The 12,986-nt window shown below is 36.7% G+C and overlaps 1 protein-coding gene across 1 annotated transcript in view; it reads right to left on the bottom strand.

The window, feature by feature from the left end:
• Positions 1-442: 442 nt before the first annotated feature.
• The window catches only part of KCTD3 (potassium channel tetramerization domain containing 3), a 64,489-nt gene continuing 51,945 nt past the window's right edge, over positions 443-12,986 (bottom strand). Inside the window, exons 14-18 of the mRNA XM_058275222.2 lie at positions 11,680-11,835; positions 6,711-6,807; positions 3,169-3,353; positions 2,949-3,087; positions 443-2,174 (exon numbers count right to left, since the gene is read on the bottom strand). Of these exons, the coding sequence (XP_058131205.1) occupies positions 1,613-2,174; positions 2,949-3,087; positions 3,169-3,353; positions 6,711-6,807; positions 11,680-11,835 (1,139 nt within the window). The 3' untranslated portion in view covers positions 443-1,612. The remainder of the gene's footprint in view (positions 2,175-2,948; positions 3,088-3,168; positions 3,354-6,710; positions 6,808-11,679; positions 11,836-12,986) is intronic.

Below are 12,986 nucleotides of genomic sequence, written 5' to 3'. Positions count from 1 at the left end.
TATCCACGCAAGGTTACAAAATTAAATGCTAGAGCTGAATCAGTCTTTTGCTCTAACATCAAGTTTCAAACACCTAAGTGAAAGAAACAATATCTGACTTGATGTATAATGTAATCCACAGCACAGAGAATTGTCTTTTCAGGGGATATTATAATATAAGTCTTCTTTTCCTTCTTTCAGTGGTCTTTTACTCTTGGAAAAAGTTGGGTAAATAGTCTTTAATTTTCTTACTTGCCTGCCCAACTTCCACATAACTGATAATGAGAAAAGAGAGTTTGAGCTAATTACAATTATTTAGTTAGTGCTGAACACTTTTCCCATTGATAATGTAACTTAGTTTCCATACATATTACATTTTCTCTCCCTCCCCCCACAAAAAAATGAATAAAAGCATGTAGATGCACTTTAAACAGGGTCATTTTCACAAAAAATTGAAAACAGATTTCCTTAATCATTTTTATTTGACTTAACTGATAAATAAATACAAGCAAACTGGTGTGAAACAACAGGCAACAGAGTAAACTTTAAAGGATTTATTTCAACTTTACTCACTTAACATACTTGTTGGAATAGGAACATGTACATTATTCACCAGTAAATAATGCTTTAATTTTATAATTGCTTTATTTGCAGAAACTTGGAAATCATTCCAATTTAATGAAAAAATGTACAAAAAGTTATCTTTCTTTTGACCTTATTATTCAAAATATACTCAAAATAACATTTTTACAGTAGCCAAACCATCAATGAAAAATTTGGAACCTCAATCTCATAAACTTAAACTGCCACATTCTAACTTTAATTATCTTATTAACACTGAAAAAATAAAAATATTGTGGCTCCTAAAACAAGGCAGACCAGCAACTGGTACAGCTTTCCCTTCTGGGCACTAAAAATTTTGCCCTTGATTATTATTTTTATTTTCTTTGTTAAATAATAGACAATTGCTCCAAATTAAAAGATAGTTTATATGGACTTTTGGCATTTAATATGAATGATGCTTGCTAAGATTTGAGAACTCCAACAATGAGAATCAGAAAATGACCCACACTTTAAAAAATTTTATCCTAAAGGACTTATTCCACAGTGGAATCTGATATTCAACATCAATAGTGTTTTTGATTATGTGATATTTTTTCACAAACATAGCACCTCATTCCAATATCTGGTAAACACTCTGCACACACACTAAAGGCTGGAAGACCAAGTTCCAAAGAGAATTATATGATTCATGTGAAGTAACACTGCAAGACCAGACCCAGGCATAATTAGATTAGGGACCCAATCTGTTGACTCCTGCTCTCTAAGGGGATGCTTATCTATATGGGTACCATCCTCTTAACACATGATACTTTGCTTCCAAAGCCAACAAACGGAAGCTAAACACTTTTGAAATGGACTCCCGCTCTATAAAGGATTATGTTAAATGTACTGCAAAACAAAAAAACTTCCAAAACATCAAAAGAGAGAGAGTTATTATCTCATTTTTTTCCAGGTAATTCTGTTTAAAAATTACTAAATGAAGTCCAATTTTAACTTGTAAAGTTTTGGTGCAAAACCCAATGTACTGAAATCCAGTAAATTTAACAAAGTTACTCATTTTGGTGAGCTTTCACAAGCTGTACTCCTGACCTAAAGAATCACTTTTTTTATGCCGAGGTGATGGAGTAGTCTTTGTAGGAGACGGGGAGGCAGTACCAGGTGAGTCAGTCCCTCCATCAGAAGTGCTTGGTGATGATGCCAGATAGGGAACTTTCTTTCTTCCAAGGAATGCCCCCCCTTCAAATCCTCCTTTCTTCCTTAACTCAACCTTATTTTCATTTTCATCTTCTGATGACCTTTTCTTGGACTCTGAAAAACCTTCAACTGCTTTATGAGTTTCCAATCCACTATCTGATTCTCTCCAACTTTTTATTTCTGTTCCAGGAGACTTTCTCTCAGATACATTGCATTCCCCTGCTGCCCACTTCACTTCTGCTTGTATTGGACCCAAGTTAGCATTTTCAGGAACAGCTCTTTCTACATTTCTGTTCAAATTAATAGTCTGGAAGTCCCTATAACTGTGAAAACTCTCAGTCCTCCTTGCCCTTGCTAACAAAGGACTCTCTCTGTAAGGCCTCACAGAACCATAAGTAGCTGCTTCATGGATGGTTTCATGATGCTGAAGCTGAAGGCTGAAACAAATTTTTAAAATTATAGTTTAGTTCTCTAAGATTTTTCAGGGGCATATCTTATCAATGAAACTACCAAAGCAAACACATTTATATCCATATTCCTATATATATAAAAATATATTAAATATTTGATATTGTATGCCATTTTATATATATATATCACATTAAACTACCAATGCAAACAATACCATACATGCATGTATTCACAGACAAGTTAGATGTAGCTTCTGAAAAGCTGTGAAAAAAAAATCTTTGAAACCAATATGGAACCAATATGATTTAGTATTTGGCCCATGGTTCTTCAGATTTTGGAAGTCTGTCATGGTAACTAAAAAGATATACTATGTAATTTTCTTAAAAGTACATAATACCGAAATGTAAAATTAGGAAAGATAAGGTAATCACTTTGATTAATATTTCCTTGAGGTTACAGGAACAAAACCTCCACATACTACCCAAGGTGATGTGATTTTTTCTAATAAGTTCATTTGAATGAATTCTTCATCACTTAACAGACACCTAAATTGGCAGCATTTTAAAAAATAAGTTAAAAGATGAAAAATGTTTTTCTACTGAAAGAACCACAAAGATACGTGTAGATGAGAAATCTAGCAAGTTTTAAAAACTGAGTATCATGTATATGAAGCATGAATTAAAAATGTACTCTGGAAAATACAGCTTTCAAGGGCAACCACGTGATTCCAATATTTAAAGCAAATTTTTCCAAAAGCAGTCAATTAAATTTGTGTTATAATACCCCACTCTTTGACCTACCTAGAATTTGACTCCCGCAGACGGCTATGCTGTACCACAGAAGTTGCTGGACTGATGTTAGGAGTAGCACAGCGAGATGTGCTCAGATCACACTGATCCAATAATTTGAGTAGCTCTTCTTCAGTTGGCCCACCTACGTCTTAGAAAAACAACACCCAAATTATAATTACTTATGTCAAAAGCTAATCCTGTGACAAACATCTTTTGTACGGCAACCTACCCTTCTCTTCACTTTTGTTAACCATATCCATAGCAGTGGTGAGATCCCACATTTGAATGCTGCCATTTGTGTGGCCTGTGAACAAGTAGCGCCTTGGCCGTGAGCCCATTCTACTGGATCCCTCACACTCTCTCACAGTAAATGAGGATATTGTGGTACAGTCAACAGCTTGGATCTCACATATTCTAAAAAAGACATCGTATAGCTGTAAACCATGGAAAACAAATGGCACTTTATAGTTCAGATTTTGTATTTATTTTTATTTCTAAAGTTACAGTTAAATACTGTACATATCTAAAACAGATTTAAAGTGATCAAAGCAAGTAAACAGTTTAGGAATAAAAGTCAAGCTGTGTTCCTTTCAGTCAAGAGAAAAGGCAAAATACAAAACAATGTATTAAAATTGAAACAAGGCAAATAATTTTTGTCAAGCTAAAAAAAGAACCTTGTTGAGAATGACTTACTCTTTAAAAGGAAGTTGTAAAACCAAAAGGCAGAAAGAAACAAAACCAATAGACATCATGCTAGAAGTCTTGAGAAGTTATTTAAAATTTATGTGTAAATCTTAAAGATCTGTAAATCATAAAAAATATACAGCTATATAGAGACAGCCTAAATAGAATCCTCCATTAATACTCTTAAAATTTTCAATTCATTTTTAAAGCTATTTCATTTGATTTCCATAAGAGATAACAGAACCTAAGAATGGATAATTATACACATTTGACAAATGAGGAAACCACGAGGCAAAGTCAGCAAATGATTTTCCCAGAGTCATAAAGATTGATTCATTTGAACTTAATTGTTTATCCCAGCCCACTTCAAAAGATAGAGGTTACTTATTTAAAAAAAAAAGGGGGAAAGTCAAAAATTAAAGGAGGAAGAGGAAGTACAATACATATAAATGTAAGAAGCCTTACAGGTATAGACTAAGAAACTTAACTGAGCTTCATAAGAGGTTGGGCAAAAAAAAGGTGCAAAAAAGTAGGCCCACATATGGCAATTGAGACTATCATATCTAATTCTTGACCTCAAGGTAAACACTTTTAATATTTCACCACTGACTGAGATTTGCTATGCTTATTTTTGTTGATATTATTCATCAGATTAAGTAAATCCCCCTATAGTCTCATTTGCTCAGATTTAAAAAATCATAAATGGTATTGAATTCTGTCAAATATGATTTCTAATGTTTACTGAGATGATCACAATTTTTCTCATTATTATTAATGTGGGCAATTACAATGATTTTTTTAAAAAGATTTATTTATTTATTTCTCTCCCCTTCCCCACCCCCACCCCAGTTGTCTGTTCCCTTTGTCTATTTGCTGCATCGTCTTTGTCCGCTTCTGTTGTTGTCGGCAGCACGGAAATCTGCGTTTCTTTTGGTTGCGTCATCTTGTGGTGTCAGCGCTCGCTCGGTGTGTGCAGCACCATTCCTGGGCAGGCTACACTTTCTTTCGCGCTGGGCGGCTCTCCTTACGGGGCGCACTCCTTGCACGTGGGGCTCCCCTACGCAGGGACACCCCTGAGTGGCAGGGCACTCCTTGCGTGCATCAGCACTGCACATGAGCCAGCTGCACACGGGTCAAGGAGGCCCGGGGTTTGAACCGTGGACCTCCCATGTGGTAGACGGGCGCCTTAACCGCTGGGCCAAGTCTGCCGCCACCAATTACACTGATTCTGAATAATATCTGCCAACTGCTAAAAAAAAGAACTTTTAAAATCTAGATTCTCATTTGTTTAAAATAAATTAGCATATGTACACACACAAAAAAACATCAAACATATGATTTTGCTTCCCCCCTGAAAGGACAGTTTCCTTAAAATTGTTCCTTCCCTTTTCTTTTTCATCCTCCCCCTTGTGGCTTTTTTTTGGTGTGCTGTCTCTCTGTGTCCATCTGCGATATGTTCTTCTGTGCCTGTATTTATTTTATTTCCCCTTCTCCTTTGCATCTTGCTTGCTGTCGCTTCTGTGTCCATGCGCTGTCGGCTCTCCTGCGTACTCGCTTGTCTCCCTTCTTTTCGTTCCATCACCTTGCTGAGTCAGCTCTCCGCGGTGTGTGCGGGCTGGGTGGCACTCTGCGGAGTCTACAGGTTGGGCAGCACTCCGCCGTGTGTGGGCAAGCCTGCCTTCGCAAGGAGGCCCCAGGGTGCAAACCAAGGGCCTCCCATGTGGTAGATGGGAGCTCATCCGATCGCGCACAGCCGCTTCCCTGCTCCTTCCCTTTTAAAAATTTTCTAAGCAGATTTTCTCCTGCGTCTTTTCAATAAAGCTCTTTTGTTTTACTTTTCATTTATTAAGCACCTGAAATGCTTTTAAACAAAAAGCTTTCTTTCACATTAGTTCATAATGGGTTGATTTTCTATTTAATTCTAAAAAATAATTTCTGCTTTTTGATAGAACTATTGAATTTCCTCTGAAATCATAAACCAAAAAACTAATTTTTTTTATCATGCAGAAAATGTAATTGACTATAACACTGCTACAGCTTGAAGTAGCAGAAGAGTGGAAGAAAACAGAATTGAATAAGGATCTGAGATAATGCATAGTTAAAGGATGTTATATATTATGACACCAGCCTTAATAAACATTTGGCAGCTCCTTCATTGAATATGCAAAGAACACTAAATCACAGTGATTTATAACATTTCTTGAGATAATAATTCAGTCTCTACAATACAGGCTCCTAATACATTTTCTTAAAAAAAAAGGAAAAGCTGTCAAAAAGATAGTTTGGGTACATAAAAATCATTTTCTGGAATTAATTTATTTAATAGTTACTGAAGACTACATGCAATGAACTTTGACATTAAAATGTATCATCTCTGAAAGAGTTTATTCATTAAAAGATTAATAAAAGACAAGGCAGCTACAAAATTATTAGAAACATGAGCAGTCTCAGTTATCATTAATATGAAAATCACTTTTGCAATGACTGTTAACAGGAATTTTAGTTTCATCCACTTGTTTAACATGTAAAAAGCTTTTCTTTTTAAAGAGAAGAAATGTTAAAGCTTACTCTGTTTGAGGCTATAAATAATGATTTAAAAGAAGTAAAATTTCAGTCAAAGTAAAAAATTAGAGGAAATTAACTTTTATTGAGCATCTACTATATAGTCAGGACTACATGAGCCATTTCATGTATTTAACTCAGTTTATCCTACAATAGCCTACCAAGGTAGTTGAATCTTATTTAATAAATGAAGAAACCGAGGCTTAGGGAAATAGAGTAACTTACACTGAATTTACATAGACAATAAAAGGAAGTACCAGAATCAGAATTTAGTCTAGCTGTCTGCCACCAAACTTACTGTGTTCTAATTGTCCACAGAATCAGTAAAAATTTTAAATAAATCCTAGAGAATAATTACCATATATTAGTTGTCTTAATCTTAAGTTACTATAATCACAAGATAATAAGGACTTCTTAACAATTTGTTTCTGGTAGTATTCTTTTATCAGTATGTCAAATTATGCAGTACATTTTGTGAAACAAAAGTAACTTCTGAACATCTATATTTTTACAATAAAATGTTACCTTTTCCCAGTAGATGAGAGTCTCACAAACAGTTTGTTAGTGATAGGAACAACTTTCTGGATAAATACCTGTTGATCATCTCGTTCTCCAAAAGGCCCTTAGTCAGAAGACAGAAAATGTCAGAAGAAATTAATTTGAAATTAAATTTGCTTTGTTTTTATAAAGAACATTAATATTAGTGCCAAAAACTCACCCAGGACAACTAACAAGGAAGTGAGGATGGACAGCCACCACACCAAGGAACTGAAAGTCTACAACTGCAAGCAAGAGAGTCCCATCCATCACCGTACTGGACTCAATACCCCCCTCCTCAATTAGAGGTGGAGTGGGTACTACCATCCTAGAATCCTCAGGATTGGGGAATAAAATATGAACTAGAGTGGACTTACTGGTATTCTACTACAGACTTACTGTGATCCTAGCAATGGAAGGAATTATATCATTGATGTGGAGGCAGTGGCCTCTGGAGGTGCTGAAGTCAGAGAGAGGGACAAAGAAGTGTAATATGGGGGCATTTTTGGGACTTGGAATTGTCCTGAATGACACTGCAATAACAGATACAGGCCATTATATATCCTGCCATAAACTACAGAATTGAGTGGGAGAGAGTGTAAACTAAAATGTAAACTGTAATCCATGCTTAGTGGGAATGCTCCAAATGTGTTCATCAATTGTAATGAATGTATCACACTAATGAAAGAAGCTGTTAATGTGGGGAAGGGTGGGAGGTGTGGGGAGTGTGGCATATGGGAATCCTTTATATATGTTTTTTTTAGGTAACATTTTATGTAATCTAAGTATCTTTTAAAAACAAATTTAAAAAAAATTTTTAATTAGTGCCAAAACATAAAAATATTTCATGCTTCTCAATATGGCATTACTTTCTATGTCAAAATCAGACACAAAATGCAATGTTACAAATATTTAAACTTGCATTAAAAATTTTTGAAAAGAGCAATACTTCAAAATTACATTTTAGGCGGCAGACTTGGCCCAGTGGTTAGGGCGTCCATCTACCACATGGGAGGTCCGCGGTTCAAACCCCAGGCCTCCTTGACCCGTGTGGAGCTGGCTTATGCGCAGTGCTGATGCGTGCAAGGAGCGCCGTGCCACGCTGGGGTGTCCCCCACGTAGGGGAGCCCCATGTTCAAGGAGTGCACCCCGTAAGGAGAGCCGCCCAGCGCAAAGAAAGTACAGCCTAAGAATGGCGCAGCCCACATGGAGAGATGCCACAACAATAAGAAACACAGATTCCCACGCAGCTGACAACAACAGAAGCGGACAAAGACGACGACGCAGCAAATAGACACAGAGAACAGACAACCGGGATGGGTGGGTGGAAGGGGAGAGAAATAAATAAATCTTTAAAAAAAAAATAATTACATTTTAAGCACTAAGGATATAAAAGCTGAAGGCAATAATTTATTTAAGGCTATACATTAAAAATACTAGAAACAGACCTATTTAAACATAAGCTCTATATTTACTAACTTTGGGGATATGTTTAGTTTTTTAGAACTTCAAAAATAGGGATTTATAGAATAAGTTACTTTATGTATTGATTTTACCTTTTTTGGAAAGGCCAACAAGCAAAATCTTAAAAGATTAATAAGTAAGCCTCCATTAACCAGATTCCATTCCTCAATATATTTTTTTGACTCAAATTAGAAGGAAACAACATTGTATAGGGTCACTGGTAAGTGAAAAAATAAAAAAATACCAACAGATATCTGAAATTCAAACAAAGTGTAGTATGAAATTCACTACTGAGTTGCACCTTTCAAGTTTTCAATAAAAAAAAAAAAGGCTGTTATTTTTATTATACTTTACTTAGCAAGATAGGTTACTATAGTCTACCAAGATTCTGAACAATAATGTAAAGAAAAAGTGCTTTCATGTAAACTGAAATAGCAAATGTAAATGACTGAATATTCCCATTATACTCACTAGCTAAAACAACACAAACTCTTCATTAAATATTAGGTGATGAACAAAATTTTTAAAGACAACATATTCCAAGTAATCTTATATGAACAACACATAATTAATAAAGGAACCAAAAACATCTTTATTAGTTAAGTAAACTATATATTACTTAATATGTGTCACAGTAAATGTTTTCTAAGAATTAACTCATTTTATTTATCATATTAATAACCACATAAGGAAGATACTATTACTATCTCCATTTTAAGATAAGTAAACTAAGGGACCAAGAGATCAGTTAAACAAAGGTATCATAGGTCCTCTGTGATGGGACTGCAATTTGAACCCAAGCTGTCTGACTCCAGAGTTGGCTCACCAGTATGTTATGCAGTTGCTCAATTACTGAACAACTTTCTTAAGTCTAATTCAATTTAAATGAAATAAACAGTCCTCCCCAATAACCCATAAACAATGTCAAAAAAGTGATGCTAAAAAAAACTAGGAAGAAGACTAAACTAGAATAAGGGACTGTACCTTCCCGTTCTCTAACTTTATACTGATTTGTGATTCTCCTACAGTTTAACTCTTCATACCTTACTTTATCTGCCCTTATCAAATTTATAGTTTCTCCAAGCCCAAATGGACCCCTTTCCTTCATCAATATTCATCTACTACTCCTTTTCCCAGTGCCATCTAGATTCCACCCATACCACCCTAACTGAAATGGAATTCTATTCTGTTCCACTGACCTCTATATGTCTCTTTCAAGTTTTTTTTTTTTTTAAACAACTATAAAGGGGAAAGAAAAATCTTACCTCCACTGAAAAATTTTATGGGGCTTTCAGGTATTTCACAGGGTTGTTTCTAAATGAGCTTTTAATTCACATTACACATTCTTTCCCTGAACAATTTCATCTGCTCCAAGCGCTTCAACTCTTCTCATTTGCCAATGTCTCCTAAATATAATTTCCAGCTGATCTTTTTCCAAGACCCAACCCTTTATATCCTAATACCTAACATTATCCATTGGCACCATCACTCAAAATATCCAAATCTGAACTCCTCCTCATTTTTCAAATGTCTCTAGCTTATATTTCTTTCTTTCAGTTAATGATACTCAGGTATCCCATTTCCCAAGTCAGATTCCTGAGAGTCAGTCTAGATTTCTTCCTTTCCCTAACCTGCTACATCTAATCAATCACTATGCCCTTTGGTTCTTATTGATCTGCCTCCCTAGATAATTAATAAGCTCCTCTTCCTGGCTTTCTCGCCTCACTGCTAAGTCTTCTTGAACACTCTTGAAAAAATGAACTATGTATAACACAAATCTATCATTCTCAAAATTCTCCAAAGACTCTCCATTTGTTATATGAGAAAGTCTAAATTCTTTAGTTTGATGTATAGAGGCCTTCCATGATCTGGCCCCTACCTATCTATGCAGCTCATGTCCCAATATTCTCACCCATATACCCTATGGTCCAGTATTTATTTATTTATTTTTTTTAAGATTTATTTATTTCTCTCCCTGCCTCCCCTTTCCCCCCCCCCCCTTGTCTGCTCTCTGTGTCCATTCACTGTGTGTTTGTTCTTCTGTGTCCACTTGTATTCTCATCAGGTGGAACTGGGGATCTGTGTCTCTTTTTTGTTGTGTCATCTTGCTGTGTTAGTTCTCCATGTGTGTGGCACCACTCCTGGGCAGGCTGCGGTTTCACATGGGGCAGCTCTCTTGGGGGGCACCCTTAAGCGGGGGCATCTCTGCATGAGCCGGCACTGCATGTGGGCACTGCATGTGGGCCAGCTCACCACACGAGCCAGGAGGCCTTGGGTATCAAATCCTTGGACCTCCTATATGATAGGTGGATGCTCTATTGAGCTACATCTGCTTCTCTTCTTTATCCTTTTATTAACATGCTGTTTTTTCTCTGCCAAGAATGTCCAAACTCTGACACCTTCCACACCCACCAAATCCTTACTTGTCCCTCATTTCAAACATTAGCACCCTATGAAGAGTTCTCTATCTTTACCTCACTTTCCTTAAATGTTAAATGGGGAAAACATCTACCTCATAAAATTGTCAAGAAGATTAATGGGAGTATATGTATAGCATGGAGCCTTGCAATATCTCCCCTAGGTGCTTACTGCCTTAATAAACCTGTCCTAATGCACCTGTTTGCTTTTTATTCCCTCTGCTCACTATATTTTAAAGTTGATGTGCACTGTGTAATTTCTGAATTTTTAATGCCTGGTGCAAAAGTACTTAAATATTTGTTGAATAAATTAAAATGCAAATGTCCAGTTCCTAACATCACGTAGGGAAATGGGATCTCAACTGGGACTAATTGCTAAAACTGACAACAAGTGAGTATTTCTTTTTCTAAAAATACTAAGACTGTGACAGTATGATTCCCATAAGTGGTTTCATATTTTTTCAAGATAACTATTTTGAAATCTTTACTATGGGAACATATTGAGAGATAAAAATTCCAGTTTCATGCCAATCAATTCTAATGTATTCTTTCCCATTCTCCATCAGTGTTATAGCTTCTGCTTATAAAAGCCTGAAAAATGTATTGTAAGTACAATAAGATACAACTATATAAATCTGTAGAGATCTTTTCAAATGGGTGCTTGCAGAAAACTATCTACATGAACACTGTATGTGCATGACTGTGTGCATGTGCACACGTGAGAGAAATTGGATGCTAATGTGTGTATGGTACATGGAATGATAAACTAACTTTATAGACCTTTTGCCGAAATGAGAGAGTATCAAGAGACACGTTTTCATTGTTTCCTAATGGATCATATTACTAACGCCATCAAATGGCTCAATATTTAAGAGCACCAGCCCTTTTATAACTTCAAATGTTATTTTAAGTAATTATTAGCAATAGTAGAAAAAATTAATTTATATTATGTAAATCAGGGAATGCTAATGAAAAATTTATATTTAGAATTCATTTTTAGGTTTCCATATAGGTAATACCCTTGAACTGCAATACCCAAAAAGCATTTGAAAATGTCACAAACTAATCTTACCCACCTATGTCGTTCCCAGAAGAATAGCTACCATGACTTTCAGTCTCCTCTAGAGAAAGTATCTTGAATGACGCTAAAGGAGTAGAACCTGGCTGAGTAGAAATCATTCCTCTGAATCGTGTTACTGTCCAAGTCCGGACATGATTATTATCTGCACAGACTAAGAAAGAAAGAGAACACATAAGGGCTGTTAAAATGAGAGAACTGAATATGGTTTACCTAGCTAGCTGCAAGTATAAGATATGTAAGTAAATCTATAGATTCTAATTAGAAAATAGCCTGTAGGATATAAACGTAGGAAAGTTTTTAAAAAATGTGTAAGAGAAGGAAGTGGACTTTGCCCAGTGGTTAGGGCGTCCATCTACCACATGGAAAATCTGTGGTTCAAACCCCGGGCCTCCTTGACCCATGTGGAGCTGGCCCATGTGCTGATGTGCGCAAGGAGTGCCGTGCCATGCGGGGGTTTCCCCTGTGGAGACGAGCCCCACGCTCAAGGAGTGTGCCCCGTAAGGAGAGCCACCCAGCACAAAAGAAAGTGCAGTCTGCCCAGGAATGGCACCGCACACACGGAGAGCTGACACACAAGATGACACAACAAAAAGAAACACAGATTCCCGGGCTGCTGACAACAACAGAAGCAGACAAAGAAGAACATGCAGCAAACAGACACAGAGAACAGACAACTGGGGGCGGAGGGGAGAGAAATAAAATAAATAAATAAATCTTTTTTAAAAGATGTATGAGAGAAGAAATGGTATTATTCTGTTCTGTGTCTAAACTTCTAAAAGATTAAAAAAAAAATTGCCCCAATTTATAAAATAAAGAGTTTGCATTTAAGAATAATTCTCCAATTGATTTTATTTTTTGAATGGAAGATTAAATGTAAATATACTGCAACATCACTTAACAAGTAACCTATGGGGAAACGGACTTGGTCCAGTGGTTAGGGCGTCCGTCTACCATATGGGAGGTCCGCGGTTCAAACCCCGGGCCTCCTTGACCCGTGTGGAGCTGGCCCATGTGTAGTGCTGATGCGTGCAAGGAGTGCCCTGCCATGCAGGGGTGTCCCCCGCGTAGGGGAGCCCCACGTGCAAGGAGTGCACCCCATAAGGAGAGGTGCCCAGTGCGAAAGAAAGTGCAGCCTGCCCAGGAATGGCGCCATCCACACTTCCCGTGCCGCTGACAACAGAAGCCAACAAAGAAACAAGACACAGCAAATGGACACAGAGAACAGACAACCGGGGGAGGGGGGGAATTAAATAAATAAATCTTAAAAAAAAAAAAAAGATCCCCCCCCACCCAAAAAAAAAC

Source organism: Dasypus novemcinctus, chromosome 13, assembly GCF_030445035.2.
Source record: "Dasypus novemcinctus isolate mDasNov1 chromosome 13, mDasNov1.1.hap2, whole genome shotgun sequence".
Lineage (NCBI taxonomy): Eukaryota > Metazoa > Chordata > Mammalia > Cingulata > Dasypodidae > Dasypus > Dasypus novemcinctus.
The sequence above is the reverse complement of the archived record's forward strand: the minus strand, read 5'-3'. Positions and strand labels throughout refer to the sequence as shown.